The 18807-nt window shown below is 38.5% G+C and overlaps 2 protein-coding genes across 2 annotated transcripts; one reads left to right on the forward strand and one right to left on the reverse strand.

The window, feature by feature from the left end:
• Nucleotides 1-2955: 2955 nt before the first annotated feature.
• Nucleotides 2956-5783, forward strand: LOC131330361 (monooxygenase 2-like). The gene is made up of 6 exons (XM_058363916.1): nt 2956-3018; nt 3117-3263; nt 3376-3438; nt 3928-4090; nt 4312-4540; nt 4921-5783. The coding sequence occupies exons 2-6, from the start codon at nt 3187-3189 to the stop codon at nt 5475-5477; spliced, it is 1089 nt and encodes a 362-aa protein (XP_058219899.1). The 5' UTR covers nt 2956-3018; nt 3117-3186; the 3' UTR covers nt 5478-5783.
• A 1427-nt stretch (nt 5784-7210) lies between these two features.
• LOC131330366 (uncharacterized) lies at nt 7211-9901 on the reverse strand. Its single transcript, XM_058363919.1, has 9 exons — nt 9696-9901; nt 9400-9487; nt 8764-8820; nt 8596-8658; nt 8431-8487; nt 8213-8323; nt 8038-8097; nt 7346-7858; nt 7211-7315 (listed from the first exon to the last, which is right to left on the reverse strand). The coding sequence occupies exons 2-8, from the start codon at nt 9465-9467 to the stop codon at nt 7771-7773; spliced, it is 504 nt and encodes a 167-aa protein (XP_058219902.1). The 5' UTR covers nt 9468-9487; nt 9696-9901; the 3' UTR covers nt 7211-7315; nt 7346-7770.
• Between the last annotated feature and the right edge of the window lie 8906 nt (nt 9902-18807).

The raw sequence follows: 18807 nt of genomic DNA on the forward strand, positions 1-18807 counted from the left end.
GGATCTATCATTAAGCCCATTTACTAGAAAATGAGTCGAAATTCCAAGCGAGTTCTAGTATTCTTCTAGCAAACGCAAGAGCTCTAAGCATCTATGCATGGCAAGTAGGCTTGCTCTTGCTTACGCATGATCAAAGAGGTTAACATCATCGAGATTTGATAGACAAATACGAACTACCTTGATTTTTCAACTAAACATGAAGATTAATTGAGAGATAAGCATGATTAATCCAAGTCATGTAGTGCTAATTACCCCATGACCAAGCCTAATTAACTACTCACTCATGCTAGGAATTGAATCAACAAAGCTAATTATTGAAAACATAATGAAATTCAAATTAAACTAGAGATTAAGATAGTTCAAGAGCGTAGCTACAACTTTAATGAAGAGCGAAACAACAGATTACAACTAACTAAGGAAGGAAAGTGCAGAATTAACTAAGAAAATGAAGAACAATAGCAAGAGTAAGCAACAAAAAATGAAATCATATTCTAGATCTAAAAAGTGCAATGAAATCTAGTGTGTTTGGATATGTGACATAATGAGGCTTATATATTAGCCCTCATTCGTGCACGAAATATCCCAAAAACGCCCTAAAATCCGCTACGAAGGCACTCAGTATCGATACAAGGGTTTCTTGTATCAATACCGGATAGCTTTTAGACAGATCCACTAGGCCGCCAAATGAACCGGTATCGATATAGCAAAACGTTTTATCGATACTTAATCGCAATTGGCATTTCCCAGTCTCTCTGTTTTAAAATGGTATCGATACGAGGAAACTCAGTATCGATACCGTTTTCAATTCCTTGGGCTCTTCAGCTTCCGACTGGCTTCCAAAGGTCTTGGCCACCCGTCGGGTCTTCAACGCTTGATTCTTTGGCCCCGGTGGCTTCATTCCTTGATCATCGTGGGTCTTGGACGCCTCCGGCTTGCTTTAAGCTTTAAAACCCTCTTATTAAGCGGTTTTTCCTACAAAATAGAGTAAGCATACCCTACATGCTATATCAAATAAAAAGCTAAATTAACTAAACATAAAGCGGTAAAACTAATGAATTAAGCACCAAGAATATGCATTATTGGATGCTTATCACATTTTCATATAAAAAATACTACTCTCCGAAATTTTGGTTAATCTCATATCTCAACTCGACATGAATGAGTAGAGGAGCTGTTGTAGGGACGACTACCCGCTCCAAGTGTAAAAAGTCCACGTGACTACTCTTTGATCATGCAACTGGTCTTTCCTTAGACAAAAAAAAAGAAACCACTGAATGCCCGCACAACTTTCATTCTAGCTGGTTTATAGTACTCATAGTTTAGCAGTTATGCATACGACCTGGGGTGGTAACCAAGATGGCAATGGGTTACTCCTATTGGGTTTGGCTCTCATATGGACACGGATTCGGACGTCCCTACGGCCCCTCGCTCCCGTTTCAAACTCATGATCCGCCTGCCTTCTTCTGCCTCGGGTGGGGCGACACGCACCTATGGGTTTCGGGTCCCCTTCGAAGGACCCTCGACGGAGATTTAAAGTCCCTATGAATAGCTACGCCTAGTCGCCTCCTCTTCCACCGTTAGCAAAAAAAACTTAGCAGTTATGCATATTTGCCTCCATGATCAAGTCCCATGTGACAGTAAATCATTAGGCATATAGGAGTCAAAAAAAGTCTACCCTATCGCTCTGTTTCACCACACTCAATCTTACCGTCTAAAAGTCCGGATTTTGAAAGAACTCTACCGGGGAAGAGTGAGTTAGAGTGAGTTATTTTAAAATCCGGACCATTAATGATTGTCGAGACGGACAGTGAGATTGAGTGCTGCGGTGAGGGAGCGGTGAAAAAAAATGGTGGGATTAGCACCGCTGTAGGAGTAATAACAACTAGGAATCTAATGTCAAAACCACAAGGAGGACACAGGGGCTAATGGGAATGGAACCATTTAAGGTCAAAGGAGAGGCATGTGAGGTGGTAGTGTCAAATGATCTGAAGCAATAATAAATTTCAAGTTGAGTCATTAACTAGTACTATTATGTTCTATTTCTTCTTGGAATAGCAACTACCATTGCACTGGAAGTTGTGAAAGATAACTAGCTTGATCCACTTCCGTAGTAAAACAGATAGGTTACTTTTGAAGTTACTCAAAACAGAAAAAATTCTTTATGGAGCAATCCACAAATAAAGTTTACAGCACTCAATCGCGCGCGTCCAAAAGTATTTTGGACTGTCCAGATTTTAAAAAAGCTATTCGCGAGAATGTTCTCTCGCGAATAGTTTTTTTAAAATCCGGACCATTGATTGTCGAACGGACGGCTGAGATTGCGTGGAGCCGTGAATAACTTATTCACGAATAAGTTTCTCTCTATTCAAGTCAAATCTCTGCAGCTCTATCATATTCTATTCCCTTAAGCTGCGGAAGCAAGTGTCAGAAGGGTGGTACAGTGGGAATATAGCAGCAAAGGTGCTTACATCTTCAGTTCATGCTTGACTCTCACTTGTAGCAAAAATAAAAAAATAATGTCACAAGATCTCTCACTATGTCACAAGAAAGATTGAATAGATTGTCCGGCCATCTTATTAAAAATATGGGATTGTGAATAAGATTGATTCCGTGACAAGATTAGTATTTTTTCCTGGCATGTGCTACTGTCATCAGTCCACTGGTTGGTCTCTCTCCCTCTCCCCCTCTGTGCATATATATACATACACACATGTATATGTACAAATATATACATAAAATTACGTTTACGTCATTCACTCCATACTCAAGGATTCTGGAGCTGGAGATGGAGGAGGATACGCCTTAAACGCCACACCCAAAGATGCGAGTGCACGAGATGGAGAAGCATGTTGTGATATCTGCTCCGTACTCAAGTATGCGAGAGCCGGACATGGAGGAGCATATTGTGATAGTGGGGTGGTGGTATAGCTGGCCTCACTGTCCTGCTCTCATGGAGGAGCATATTGTGATAGTGGGTGGTGGTATAGCTGGCCTCACTACAGCCTTAGGCCTTCACAGGTTAAAAATAACAAACAAACTCTTTCTCTCTCTCTCTCTCGAAAAGTTTTTCTTGCAAGTAAAGAAGTTGGAGTTAGTATGACTGTATGAGTATGGAGGTTAGGACTACGGAGCTTAGCGTTGGAATCATCAGAGAACTTAAGAATTACTGGTTTTGCTATTACTTTGATGACCAACGCTTGGAGGGCACTCGATGCTCTAGGCATTGGAAACTCCCTAAGGGAACATTATCCTCTGATTTCCAGGTCTGTCTCTCTCTCATAATAGAGTAACCTTTTTTGTGCGGATCTTTTGCCACTGTGATCTTGTCTGAAATCCTTGTCAATTTCCCTCCTTTTGACTACAGATGCTGTGCAGGTTACAGGTTGGTTCTTCTCTTTCAGGTGTTACTTCAGAGAATGAATCGCCAGACGCAAATGAGTGAGTAGTTATATAATTTTCAGATCATATATATGGTATGTAGTGTACTAGTTGCCATGAATTTGGGTAACTTAGAGAATGAACCGCGTAAATCTTTGTGTCCTTTAAAAGTTGTTTTATTGCTTGTCCGTTTGCTTTCTCTAGTTCGCGATTGTCATAACAATATATTATCATGGTTGATCTTAAATGTTTTCTTCCAAAAGGATTGCCAAACACCAAGACAGATTTTTACGCGGTTTGCTGATTATATAGTTGAGTACATCCATGGCTCACACCAAATTTTTGTAGATTATTGATCTGATATCGGTTTTTCAAGTTGTTTGTTCATATTTTTCTTATTAAATCACATGTACATGTGAAGTTATCTTTTCCAAATGAAGTTCGGTAGTGCTATGTTGATACTAGATTAGTAGCTGAAAGTTCTCTTGATATATGTAAAAAACTAGTAGTAGAGTGCTACTTATTGTACACACAATATTCCTGCACCAGAGGTTATGAAAGTCGTTGCGTAAGAAGGAAGGAGTTGCTTGAGACATTGGAGAGGGAATTGCCCCATGGCACCATTCGGTACTCGTCTAAGGTTGTTTCTATTGAGGGTAGAGGATATCACAAATTCTTGCACCTAGCTGATGGTTCCACCCTCAAAGCCAAGGTAACTATCGCAATCTTTTCGAAAAGGAAAATGCAATGAGGAAAATTTTGCTCTTGTATAGCCGTTTTGGTTTAGAAAGAAATGCTTCCCGTAATCCCCATTATTTTTTAGCATTCTGCATATTGAAATGTGTTGGAATCGCCTTTGCCACTAAAAATGTCCTACAATGATTCAGTATGCTAGGTTTTGATGACTAACCCTTCTTTGTGTTCCGATTGAAGGTGTTGATTGGTTGTGATGGAGTTAATTCATTGGTTGCGAAGTGGCTGGGTCTTCAAAAACCTGTTTATTCTGGTCGTTCAGCCATGAGGGGCTTTGTTGAGTACCCTGATGGTCATGGCTTTCAGCCAAGGTTTCATGTTTACTTTGAAGGAGGAGTTCGCTATGGTTATGTTCCATGTGATGACAAGTGCTTGTACTGGTTTTGCACTTATGGTTCATCTCTCCAACGTGAGCCCCTGCACAAAGTTGATTTACAAACATAGTTTAATTATAGAGCAGAATTCTCCTAGCATGAATAAGTCCAAAACAAAAAAATTAAGTTTATACCCCAAATTTATGAGAGGAAAAATCTATAAAACTACAGATTTTTCACAGAAAAACATTCAAAATTATGTGCTGGTAGCAATGCATTAGTAATAGATGAGCCCATACTTTACTAGAAGCAATGTTCTGCTTCTGTACTGTCTCTGAACAATTTACACTGAAATAGTGCTGGGTTTGTACAATTGTACATTTCAACATCTTGCTTTTCAGTTCCATTTTTCTTTTCCCAGCACATATGGTTTCTTTCTAAGACTTGGGCCTAAGGGGGGTTTGATTGATTCCAGATGTTGAAGAAATGCAAGAGAATCCAGCTAAGATGAAGCAGTTTGTATTGAAGAAGATAAGCCAATTACCGCAACAAGCAGCAGCAGTGGTGGAAATGACTGAATTGGATAGCATCTCATGTTCTCCGTTGAAACAAAGATTGCCCTGGAATCTCTTACTCGGAAATATCTCCAAAGGCAATGTTTGTGTTGCCGGCAATGCCCTTCATCCGATGACACCTAACATTGGTCAAGGCAGTGGCTCAGCTTTGGAGGAAGGTGTTGTTCTTGCTAAGTGCCTCGCAGAAGCTTTATTGAAAAAACCAAGAAATGAGATTCAAAATGAAGAAGAAGAATATGGAAGGATCAAGAAAGGGTTGGAGAAGTTTGCAAAGGAGAGGAGATGGAGGAGTTTTAGTCTCATAAGTGCTGCATATGTGGTGGGTTTCATACAGGAAAGGAATGGAAAGGTGATGAGGTTCTTGAGAGAGAAATTTCTGTCGCAATTCACTATCAGTATTGTGGGGAAGATGGCTGACTTCCATTGTGGCGAGCTCAACATTTCTGGAAGTAATTAAATCTGTCTTTTGTTTGTTGATCACTGTGGTATTATGGGAGCAGTTCATGAAGTTCAAATATTGAATCTTTGTTGGAGGAAGTAACCAGTCAGTTCTTGCATTTGGAAGGTTGAAACTTGAAACCAAGGAATTTGAGGTTAAAATTAAGACAAAATAAGTACGAGGCGACAGTTGATCAGTGTTGTACTGAATAGCTAAGAGAGTATGGTGAGTCAAGTGGCATTTTCGTTTGGGGACTGCAGAAATTTATTTGTCTTGCATTTTGTGGAGAATATACGGTAGAGAAATAAGAATTTGACTATTGAAGCAGATTGTCTAATAAGAGGGTTTGTATAACTTTGTCAAAACATGTCAAGGATAAATTTTGAAGTCGAAATATGCATTACCGGGTGATTAATACAGTAGCAAAAGAGTTAAATACTTTTGCATTGGTATTTGTCACTCGCTGGGGAGTTGACATTTGAAATCTTCCCAGACAATACAAGCCAAATGAATAATGGCCAGGAAAGGACGACAATTGTTTGGAAGCTTAGGATTATTAGATTACACGTGCGGGATGTGCCAACATTGGTGGCCAAAAACATATACTTTGTACGTAAATATAAAAGCACACAGGTATATGTCTTCCTCTTGAACTTCAGGATGCACACAAGTATACTTTTTTTTTTTTGATCGGCAAAGAAAATTTTATTAATCGAAGAACTAAAGTTACAAGGATTAACCGGAAACGGGACAACGGCATCACAACCCACGACCTACATCCCGACTATGTTGGCACCTAGATCGGAGCCAGCAAAAGAAGAAAGAAGTTGGCAAGGAGTCAACCAAAAACAGTAAATCCAGAAACGAACCATAAGCTGCTAAAAACCCAAAAAACACCGAGGGTAAAACAACTGAACTAACTAATGTTCTGCAAAGTTCTGATGAAACTGGAAAAATACTGTACTGCACCAATTAAGAACTCATCATCAGTCTGTTGACAAGGATCATGATTGCTGACTTCGGGTTTTCAAACAAGCACCAAAAACTCCAGCATTAAGGCAGAAAGGCAGGCTAAGCTCTTGGGTTAAAACTTCAGCTAGCATTGAAACGCGGCAAAACATCTCCAAAAGATGGCACAGAATCTAATGAGACCGTTTGCAAATATTACATGATCCACTACTTGAGTTTGAAGGTGAAACAGCAGCAGATAACAAGATGCATTATATCAAAGGAAAGAAAGACCCACTCATCTATAGCACCACACAGCATCTCTTGACTCAGAAAATTCTTGGCTTGACATCAGTGACAAAAACAAGGCAGCCTTGGTAAAAGGAACATGTAGGCAGTATCAAGGAAAATGAGCCCCCATCATCTACTCCACATCACAAAAACACAAATATGGAATAGGGCTATATCAAAGGAAAAGGGTTCCCAATCGTCTGTAGCCCCAACAAACAAGGAAAGGAAAGGGTCTCTGGATTTGATACAGATAAGTGGGCCATCTGGACAAATCAATTGGATTCGAGGTGGACTGAAAGGTGTTGATGGAAGGAATATTACTGAAACTATTGACAATATATAGGTTTTCCTTGCTCAACTAAAATCTGGTGTCGCAGTTTCCTTCCATGAGTGAGCAGTAATATACTATCTCTGATAATTTCTTGTGTCAAATGAATTCTGTAAAACACTGATGGTGCTTTGGGACAGTTTATTGTATTCTTTCTGAAGTGCTTCTTTCGGTTATCCAGTACAGCCTTAGAATAATGTTTTCCTTCTCCAGTACTTTTTCCCTTGAGGTAGTACTCCAGTACTTGGTGTGCACAATTTGCTTTCCAAAAACTTTTGCTTTGTCTAACCTGCATAAACTTTATTACAATGGGTCTAACCTGCATAAACTTTATTACAATGGCAAGTCTTCTGAACCTGTAAACATAAGGCTATATACTTTGCACCAGAGCAACTGCAACAACAAATCCTTTCAGTATATGTAATCAACTTCTATGACTATTTCAATGTATGCCATCTGCTCACATAACTACCAACTGAATTCTCAACTTCCAAAACCTCAAATGAAAATCATTACAGCAGCCATTAGTCTTTCTTGTGACAAATCAAAACTTATTCTCTATGAGTACAACTCAACGGGCATGACATTCGTCCTTTCTTATACTAAGTAAATAGACTCCATCACAAAACAGAGACACAAGCAGAAAAAATACTAGTTCTTTCTTATTTTTGCTGGTTGCAGGATATCCATGATTGGCCAACATTGGCATTCGTCCATAGTCATTACGAGTTTTGGATGGATGCCCTACCTCTCTGCTTCGATGCTCTTCTCAAGTTTTGGATGGATGCCCTCCCTCTCTGGTTTGACGCTCTTCTTGGACCCCCCTGAGGGCCTACAATTATATTTTGCAAAAACATAAATTTCAAAATCTGTTATACTAAAGTGGTATTGTTCGACAACATTTTACAAGGCTTGCAAAATAGCGCCCCCTCCAAGGGCTAACAACTATAAATTCTGCTGTTATACTACCGTGGTTATTTAAGAAAAAAACTAATTAAACAAGATACGTACATCATCACCGGTGGTGCAACACTAGCAACGAGGGTCACTGTGTTTGGGTCTATCGCAAACCTGCCAACAAATTTGAGAAAAAATAAATAACCAAGAATAACACATCGGTATATTTCCTATGGGGAAAATAAGTGACCATAAAAAAGTAGTAGTATTTGGGTTGAGAGAGACAGACCCCTCACAGTGGCATTCAGGTTTGCATTCGCAAGAGGGCGAGCATCCGCAGGCAGGACCGCCGCAACTTGGTACTTCGATGCTGTTCTCGGACTCGGACCCCTCCGAAGGCCTACAAATATATTTTGCAAAAACATAAATTCGGCAGTTTGTTATACTACCGTTGTATTAGTTTATCAAGATGTATTTTCAAAGAAAAAACTAAAAAAATATACACACCTCTTCACTGGTAGTGTTGCACTAGCAAAGATGGCCACTCTTGGGTCTATCCCAGATCTGCCAACGAATTTTAGAAATAAATAAATAAATAACCACACATCAAATATAGTTTGCAATTTGAAGAAGGACAAAAAAATAACCACACATCAATGCGGATGCCGGTACCCGTGCAATTGCAAAGCATGCTGCCTTGGTACTCCGATGCTGTTCTCGGACCCCTCCGAAGGCCTACAAATATATTTTGCAAAAATATAAATTCGGCAGTTTGTTATACTACAGTTGTATTAGTCGATCAGGATGTATTTAATAAAAAAAACTAAAAAATATACACACATCTTCACCGGTATTGCTGCACCAGCAAAGGCGGCCACTGTTGGGTCTATCCCAAATCTGCCAACGAATTTGAGGAAAAAAATAAATAACCACACATCAATATAGTTTGCAAAAACATAAAATTCCAGTCTGTTACAATAGTGGCATTAGGCCAATTTTGACCAAATAATTCATTTGGATTATTTTTTTTGTCCTTCAATTTTTTCGCATTTGTTACTTTTTCATTTTTGTGAATTATTATTTTGTCATGACGAAAAGAATCTGAAAAGTAAAAAATTACAATGTGAAAACAAAATTTTAAAATAAAGACAAAAATAAATCAATTAGTTAATTTTTTTCGTCTTTATCCAAAATTTCTATGTTATTTCACCATACCACAAATGCACAAACCAAATTGAAAACCCACAAATCCACAAACTGAAATTGAAAGCGTACGTGCAACTATTTGCTGTAGCAATAAAATCTGAGGAAAAACAAAGAAAGTAATAATTTGGATCATCTTCACTTGATTCCAGTAACATCCACAAACAAATCCGAATTCAAACCGTGAAAAATGCATGCCAATACACACCCACAGTATGTATGTAAATACATACACGTACATACAGGGGATGAAAACAGGGGATGAGGAAGAACCTAAACGGGGTCTTCAAAGAACTCTCTAGCTCACTCAATCCACACATCAGATCCCATTGCCTTCCCATAGTTCACGCAATCCACACACCTGCAGATCAGTATATAAGCAGATACATATATACACACAAACATACATACATACATATGAATTAGGGCCCTTCAGGGAGCGATTTATCACACTCAAATTCAGACAAAGATTAAGAAAGAAAGATCACTGATAATTGGGAAAAATCCAAATGGGTTATAAAATTCAATTGGAAAAGAAAGAAATATGACAAAATTTAGGCAAAACCCACCTCTGTAAACCAAGTACGTGCTCTGTTTGGCTTTGTGGGTATGTTTTACTGGGTTTGTTATGTTCTGTGGGTATGTTTGCGTTTGTTATGTTTTAATATGTTCACTGATTTAAAGCACAGGTGCATTAGGAGGAGGGACGTCCCATTTTCTCCACTTTCCTGACCAAATTTCAATGATCCAAGCCACTCAATGTGTTTAGAACGTGATTTTAAAGGTACATGAGAGAAATAGAAGAAAAAAAAAAGACCGGAAAGGGCTCAATCAGATCAGTTTTTGATAAAAACGCGATAATAGCGTTTTTATCAAAACCTGATCCGATCGAGCTCTTCCCGGTCAATGTTTTTGCCAATTTTTTTGAAGGTACTTTTAAAATCACGTTCTTAACACATTGAGTGACTCGGATCATTGAAATTCGATCGAAAAACAGAAAGCCTTTACCTTAACAAGTTAGTGCCCTTATAAAAAGTTTTTTTTTGTGTGTGTGTGTCTATATATATATACATTCTTGTAGACATGAAAGCAGGGGATGAGGAAGAACCTAAATGGGGTCTTCAAAGAACTCTCTTGCTCACCCAATCCACACATCAGGTCCATAGCTCCCTCAATCCACACACCTGCAGATCATTACCTACATACATACATATATATAGATATAGATATATAGATATATGATAGGCCAGATATATATATAAATTGATTAGAAACAGAGGACAATGTGATTATCAACCCACAATTGGGAAAAATCCAAATGGGTTATAAAAATCAAGTGGAAAAGAAAGAAATATGACAAAATTTAGGCAAAACCCACCTCTGTAAACCAAGTACGTGCTCTGTCTAGCTTTGTGGGTGTGTTTTATTAGGTTTGTTATGTTCTGTGCATAAGCCTAAGCCTAATATGTTCACTGATTTAAAGCACGGGTGCATTAGGAGGAGGAGGAACAGCTCCTATTTTTCCATAGCACAGATGCGTTAGGACTTAGAGCATCTCCAACCCATGCTTTATTCCTCCATTTGAGAGTAGGAACTCTTTCAACCCATCCTCTCGAGCCTCCTCTATTTGAGAGGATGAGATTTTGATTCTCCATATTTAGAGGATGAGAGAAAATATGGAGGATCTCCTCTAAAATCACTTTATGAATAAATAGAGGGTTTGTGGTTGGAATAAATATAAATAGTGATTTCTTCTAAAATCACTTTATAAATAAAATAGAGTATTTTGATACTCTCAAATAGAGTATTGGATTGGAGATGCTCTTAGGAGGAGGAGTGGAAGTAGGAGGGAGTCCACCGTTTCACCCTTCTTCATGCGGGTTGTATTGTGCGTAAATCTAAGCGTGGCCGAATCGTGGAGGGTCCAGCGTTACTGATCCACCGTACACGTGTCTCCCAAGCAGCTTAGCACGTGGCTTGCCTTTACTTATAGAAAATTTATCTAAATGGTCCTCCTAGTTTCACTCGAGTCTCACTTTCATCCTTTAAGTATCAATTGGAACTATTTTGACTTTCAAGTTTGGTTTTCGTTTCAAGTTGGTCCAATTGATAACGTCTGTCAGCCAAACTGGACGAAAAAAATTAGATTGATGGCAGTTTGGACGTTTGTAGTTTGTATCAAGTTGGTCCAATTGATTACGTCTATCCGAATGGGGTGGATTTTCCACCTCATTTTCAAGTATAGGGAGGGTCGAGGTCAGAGTCAAAAATTTAAAACCCGGTCAGGTTTGGGTAGGGTTCGGGGTGAAAGTACCCCGCCCCGATATGTATTTACATATATAAAACTATACTTTTATTACTAATCTAATTATCATTAGGGAATTGATTTTGTCACTCCTCTATTTGTTAATGTCACTCATCTTCTCTCACAAAACAAATCATCTTATGTAGACACAAAGGAGAGTTGCATTAACAAAAAAGGGAGTGGCAAAATCAATTCCCTGTCATCATACTAATTTTTTTTATATTTTTACCCTAATATTTTTATCATTATACTAAAAAAAGGGGGCTGGTAAACCCGTTTCCCGATCGGGGCGAAAACGAGGGTTCCCAAAAAATACCCAGTTGGAGTCAGGTCCATGTAATAATTTTCGAGTTGGCATACGCAAAAACCCGCCCCGTTGTCATTCCTAGGTGCATTTACAAGTTTTTGGGGGTATTGCGAGAACATAAAGGAGTATGTTGTTCGGCCCAACGCAAGCGAGAATCCTACAGAAGTCGACCACACACACCAACTAGGCGTATCGATGCCACGCAGGGCCCACTTCGGGTCTCGCATAGATGATACGAGCCATTCAATAATTTAAAAAATAATAATTGGGCTTGTGAAAAATTAGTTCAATCCGATATGTATAGATGCTCGATCCAATCTTCCATTTTTTTACGAATCCAGAAAACGAACGAAAAAATGAAAGGTTGGATTGAATACCTACACATATTGGATTGAGCTGATTTTTCTCAAGGCCTACTCGGGTTATTTTTTTAAAATTATGGAACAGTTTGGATCATCCGTGCGGGACCCAAAGTGAGCCCCATGTGGTGTCGATACGTCAGGCAGATGTGTGTGGTCGGATTACAACGCAAGAGACCAAGATTGGACAAGGAAACCTGGAACTCAACCGGTCTTTCCATAAATACTATATCGGGAAATTTTCAAAATACCTTCAAATTTTACACTCATGTGCATTGGCTCCCAAACTTTAACAATTAACTTTTCTTTCGTTAGTCAAATAGGCCATTTGCCACACCCCAAAAAAATAGTGACAGACCATGAATTACAAGACCCAAATTCACAGAATATGCAGCCTAAAAAAATAGTAAGTTAAGTAACAAAGTTATGAATGACTAAAATATCAAGAATCTTTTCTTTAAGAACAACACCAACCAAAAAGATTCAGTCAAAAGTATAGGGTACAAACATTCCATAAACCAAATAATACCAATGAAACAACAATATTGAAAGGGATCCAATTAACTAACAAAATATTTCAAATGCAAAAGTGATAAATAAAATATTAAACTAAAATGAGACACTCTAAGGAAGTTTGCTAGATATAATTGATTTTGATTACATTTCCATAAAATTGATTTCTTAAATACAATGGTTAAAGTTGTCTTGTTAAATTGAAATGGATAAAGTCTTGATTTCTCAAAAACAGAATTAATGTACAACTTGTGTACATTTCTTTATTATCGTAAAAGAAAAAATTTCTCTTGAACATGGCTCTTAAATATTCCTATGAAAAACAAATCCTCGGCCCATGATTTCCATTTTACATTATTCGTTTTGTTGGCCCATGTGGATTTTTCCTATAATTTAGTTTTGACCCAAGGACACATTTGCCAGAACCCAATAGCCTAAGGCCCAATCTGGTGGTCTGCAAAGTGGATGTCCAGTTCATAAGGAGGTCGACCAAGTTCGTGAAGTGGTGCGGATCAAAAAAAAAAAAAAAGGTCGTGAAGTGGTCAACCGGTCGCCATTGTGGACTTCCAAGCTTCTCTATTTACTTCTCTAAACGTTGGGAATCAAGTTTACACCTTATTCCACTCAACTTTTTCTATAACTTTTAATTGTCCTTATTCCAAATTTTTCGCATTTGTAGCCAAGATTTTAACCGGCTACGAAATCACAGGTGCTCGATTTAGTGGTATTTTTATGGGGAGATTTTATCAATCGCTGTAGGATCCCTATTCAAGATCACTGCAGTTCCTATTTGGGCATTAATTTTGTGCCAAATTTTGACTTTTTGATCCGTCTCAACGAGATGAATAGGGAAAAAAATTACTTTTGCCCAAATATTTTGGAAAAGTCGATTTTTTTACTTAAAAATGATTATTTCTCAAATATTTGTTACGGTTCAAATCTGAGATGAAGGGGCCTTCTTGCAGCCACCATGACACCCTCTTAGCTGCTACAAATAAGTCATTTAATGGCAAATTTAATTGTGAGTTTTGGCACAAACAAATTTGGTTTTGACATTATCACTACCATTATGCATTTATGCATTTATGTTTACTATAATGCTACCTGAAAATTTGATATTTCTTGAGTGTCTTCTTTTTGAAAGTTATGCTAGTAAATAAACCAGAAGACCATTAAAAAATTCCCCCACTCCGTGCACTTCTTGGCCAGTCATTAAAAGTTTGTTCTTGGTAATAACTGCCGAAACCCCAAGACTATTTAACCGAGCATGAGAGGCTTTTAGACCAGAGGTCCGAGACAAATCAAAAACTCTCAACTCGTGCAGCTCGATAGTATATATAGATAGTCAGAGTTGAGAAATTGACACCACCTAAAACCTGGCTGACAAAATGTTGGATATTCCAGAGGTATCCAACCTAAAGGGCTAAAAGTAAATTGCCAAATGCCAATAGATGAAGTAGCCTCTAACCTTATGAACCAAGCTTGCCTTAATGCCATTATATCCTCAGTAGAGGCTTTAACACAAAGACTGGGCCTTCATTTGGATGAGTTAGGCCTAAACTTTGAAAAAAGAAAACGTAGTCTTCTTCATCAAAGAAGTAGCTTTCAAAAGACACGAGATCTATGGATGCCACACATATTCTTCTCCAATCAAATCACCGAGGAATCTAATGGACTCATGTGCTTCCACCAGCAACACAACAGACGTTTCAAGCTTCACAATATGTACATACCTTCCCAAATGTACAATTGATCAACTACATATGAACTTCTAGCTTGAAAGTAGGAGGGACCTTTCCTTCAATATAGCATTGACTGCACAAACTGAAATGAGATTTAATCTCCTTGAACCACGACCCAATGACAGGATAACGGCATACTGAGCAAACATGATAACCGTGGCGATTCCTATCCACCGATTCAAGCTTTACTAGACCAGACATGACACCAAAACCCCAATCAGGATCGTCAAACATAGCAAGCAATTCTGTAAAGGACACCATAGCTTAATCTGTTTCCCCATGGATTTCCAGTATCTCACTCATACCATGTGAGGGAATGTAGATGCCCCTTAACAATTTGATGTAACAGGTCGCCAAACAAAGCATCAAATGCAACCCGTTTCCTTCTTTCAGCAGTGCCACCACAAATTGGGGCAAGAACCGCGAAAAACATGCCCAAATCCACTCTACCCGACTCTGATTCATCCAATACAGAAAGGATTTTCTGGTTATAGCTTTAACAGTTCCAACAAAAGTTTCTGGCTTCAAGAAATTGAGCAACCGGCGGAGAATTACCTCCAATGAAGCCTTGCAAATAGATTTCTCAGGAACACCCATACCAGAATAGGACACAGGTGCATTGTTTTCAAATTACAACTCCATATAAAATATGTGTTTTGTTGTACGGAATTGCCAATACAAGAAGGCTTCGGAATTTGGTCCTTACATACACACCTCAATATGTTCTCATTGATATATTTTGAATGTCTGGGTAGTGATTTTGTGTGTGTATGTGTGTGGTGGGTGTGTGTGTATTAGGGGAGAGACATTTAGATAACTCAACTGGAAAACTTATGACTTGGGGGGATTTTCTAACTATTGGAATATTAAAGGTTGTATGCATGGTAATGACTTCTTTTTTCTAGGATTAAGAAATAAAGAATGTTTACCAAACTAATTACAAAAAGTTAAATACCATGTTGTTTGCATCCAGGCATTTATACGAGTTGGACCAGCACCTTGACTGCATCATAAGGTCCGCAACAATGGCCAAAATGAACCTTCTCTTCGATAGAGAAAGCACGAGAAGAATACTCATACAAACTGTTAGAGCTTCAAAATGTAGAAAAGGATTACTAATTTACTAAGGTACTGGCTGTCAGCAGGCCAGGCGATTTCTCCCTCCTGCTGTCGTAAAGCTTCCAGGTTGGCTCAAGAAGTGAGGGCCATAATATAATAGTGTAGGTGGGGGGAGAGGTTCTCTCAACAAGTGAAAATGTGGGTATGATACATGAATGGGTATGTCAAAAGGGACTTTGTCTACAATCATTGTTGACTGCATCCAAACAACCTCTTGTGCAAGTATGGGAAATGGATGTGAGAATGTGGGTTAATTCTGCTCCCCCTCTCGCTGATTAGTGCGTATTTTGTTCGCTTTGGCCTCTAATGGTATCATTGATATTTAGCTATGTTCATGCTATTATTGCAGCCAATAATTTTACGCATACACTCACAAAGGGGATGGAACCCACACACAGTGGAGGTGTACAGAGTGTGTGGGGCCCACCCCTTTATAAGTGAATGTGTGTGTGTTTATGTATGGTTGTAGCGTTGTTGTATTGCAGCTCTATTTGTCACTTCCATGAGTACAGTTTTCTGAATACAAGTTCGGCGTCTAATGTTTTTGTTTCTAATGATTAGTAGGCAACCTCATGGGGTTGGTTAAGTGATCTTGGCCTAGGACTTAGGTGTTACTCTATCCTGAAGTTTCAAGTTCGATTTTCCTTACCAACAACTCTTGGGGCCATCTCGTCCCCACGCTTAAACGTGTGAAACAACTGTGGGAGGGGCTGTAAGGATTAGTTCGAGATGCACGCAAACTGACCACCGGACACCCTGCATTAAAAAAAAATTGATTAGTAGCTGGGAACCTCTTTTTGGGATACATGTGCTTTTTCTTACCGTAGTGGAGGTTTGGTGTAACTTGTCACTTACTGTAACCACACCGTACTTCTTTCTGTCAAAATTCGCTTTGGCCTCGAATCTTACCAGATCGGCCGGGGCTTTTGTCGTGTATCTTAGAGCATCTGTGGCTTTGTTTAATTGGTTTTATTTTTCCTTTGGGGGCACCATTGTGGCCATATAGTATTTACAGATACTAATTATGTGGCAATGGTAAAGTCATCAGTTAATTACCGTCCATGAATTAACTTGATGAAGTTGATTGTATCATTTCATATATGTCTTCTTAACTAAAAGTTTCAATTAATTTTCTTGAAACAGGCCATATAATAAAAAGTAAAACTCAAATTTGAACCATTGTACCGAGCACGCGTATTCGTGCAATGCACAAATGGTGACACTAGTTTTATTCTAAATAGACTCCATCACAATGCACACATAGACACATAGTTGGCATGTCTTCTTTATTGTAACGGTGACAGAATAGTTGTACTTTTTATCTTAGTATTATTAATCAATTTCTTGCTCTTCTTCCAAAAAAAACACACACGCAGAGACACAAGCAGAACAAATATTAGTCCTTTCTTATTTTTTCATGTCATGAGGCTGGCTGCAGGATCCATAATCTGCTTCGATGCTCTTCTTGGACCCCTCCGAGTGCCTGCAATTATATTTAATTTGCAAAAACATCGGTATATTTCCTATGGGGAAAATAAGTGACCATAAAAAGGTAGTAGTATTTGGATCGAGAGAGACAGACCCCTCACAGTGGCATTCAGGTTTGCAATCGCAAGAGGGCGAGCATCCGTAGGCAGGACCGCTGCAACTTGGTACTTCGATGCTATTCTCGGACCCCTCTGAAGGCCTACAAATATATTTGCAAAAATATAAATTCGGCAGTTTGTTATACTACAGTTGTATTAGTTGATCAGGATGTATTTAAAAAAAAAAACTAAAAAGTATACACACATCTTTACCGGTAGTGCTGCACCAACAAAGGCGGCCACTATTGGGTCTATCCTAGATCTGCCAACGAATATGAGAAAAAAATAAATAACCACACATCAACATAGTTTGCAAAAACATAAAATTCCAGAGTCTGTTACAATAGTGGGCATTAGGCCAATTTTGGCCAAATAATTCATTTGGATTTTTTTTTTTGTCTTTATTCAATTTTTTCGCATTTGTTAGTTTTTCATTAATTTTTTGTGGATTATTATTTTATCATGATGAGAAGAATCTGAAAAGTAAAAAATTACAATGTGAAACCAAAATTTTAAAATAAAGACAAAAATAAATCAATTAGTTAAATTTTAAAATAAATCTGTAGAGACCCGTAAATTTTCTTATTTATTTTTAATGTTAATAAAAGAAAATGAAAATGAAAATGTCAAGAATGTGATTGAGGTGGTCCAATGTGCAAGAATATAAGACTCTTGGGTCTTAGTGTAATTAGTGCATGTGTGCATGTGTGTGTGTCGTGTATATCTCCTGGGAAATGTTTTTCTTTTTTTATTTCTATTCTCATCTCATCTCTCGGCTCTCTCTCGTTTCTCTCTTTCGATCTCTCTCTCGTTCACCCGAAAACTCACCCAATCACTCAAAACCTACAACAATTTACCTCAACTCCATCGCCTACTTGCATATTCGAGCTCGTATTGTGTTGAATCGAGCCCAGTTTGATGTATTTTGCTTGGTTTGGGATTCCGAAAGCTAGGGCTTGCTTCAACTCTTCGATTTTGGTTCGGATACTTGAGGTAGGAAATTCTACCTCTCTTTATATGTTATTTGGGTTCTCCTATGTCTTATTTGAGTATTTCCATGCTTTGTTTGAGCTTGTATTGGTTGTTGTTTGGTTTGGATCAAAATCTGTCATCTGATGAAAAATTGCCAAATTCTGGATTCCTACCGGTAGGATATTTTCCTCTACCGGTAGAACTTTGTTGTTGTGAAAATGTGTACTCACTGTTTTGATTTTGTACCGGTAGAAGCTATTTCCTACCGATAGAATTACTAATTTTTCTCGGACTCCTACCGGTACCATTTTTCCTCTTACCGGTAGAATTCTTGTGGACCAAAAGTTTGTTTCTTTTGTTTCCGGTTTGTACCGGTAGTCCTCCATTCCCTACCGGTAGACCACTAGTAAAATGTTCAACTTTCCTGTGTCGTTGCAATTCCACCTTTCCAAAGCCTTATGCCATTTCAATGAGTTATTATGATTATTTTATCATATATAATAAGAATATTGGGCAATCATGCGTGTTCTTTGATCAATGGGAAATATCTAATGAATTTGTTCAAATAAGTGGAACTATGACATGATAAGTATGGGCTTCTTGCACGACATTAATTTGTACGAACGATACACTTGAACTTGTGAACGACGTGCGAACATTTGGGGTCCATCGACGGGTGGGTGTCTGGCAGGGGATATCAGGGTCCCATAATTAGCCTGGCAGGAGCTAATGCTCAAAATAATCACTCAAGGCCCAACCTTCAAGGTGGGTGCTTGGC

Source organism: Rhododendron vialii, chromosome 6a (genome assembly GCF_030253575.1).
Source record: "Rhododendron vialii isolate Sample 1 chromosome 6a, ASM3025357v1".
NCBI lineage: Eukaryota > Viridiplantae > Streptophyta > Magnoliopsida > Ericales > Ericaceae > Rhododendron > Rhododendron vialii.

Coding starts and splice junctions, on each gene's coding strand:
- LOC131330366 (XM_058363919.1), bottom strand. CDS start 9,467: ATGGGAAGGCAATGGGATCTGATGTGTGGATTGAGTGAGCTAGAGAGT. Junction 8,488..8,595: donor CATGCTTTGCAATTGCACGG/GTACCGGCATCC, acceptor ATTCGTTGGCAG/ATCTGGGATAGACCCAAGAG. Junction 7,859..8,037: donor GTTGCACCACCGGTGATGAT/GTACGTATCTTG, acceptor ATATAATTGTAG/GCCCTCAGGGGGGTCCAAGA.
- LOC131330361 (XM_058363916.1), top strand. CDS start 3,187: ATGACCAACGCTTGGAGGGCACTCGATGCTCTAGGCATTGGAAACTCC. Junction 3,439..3,927: donor GAATCGCCAGACGCAAATGA/GTGAGTAGTTAT, acceptor TTCCTGCACCAG/AGGTTATGAAAGTCGTTGCG. Junction 4,091..4,311: donor GTTCCACCCTCAAAGCCAAG/GTAACTATCGCA, acceptor TTCCGATTGAAG/GTGTTGATTGGTTGTGATGG.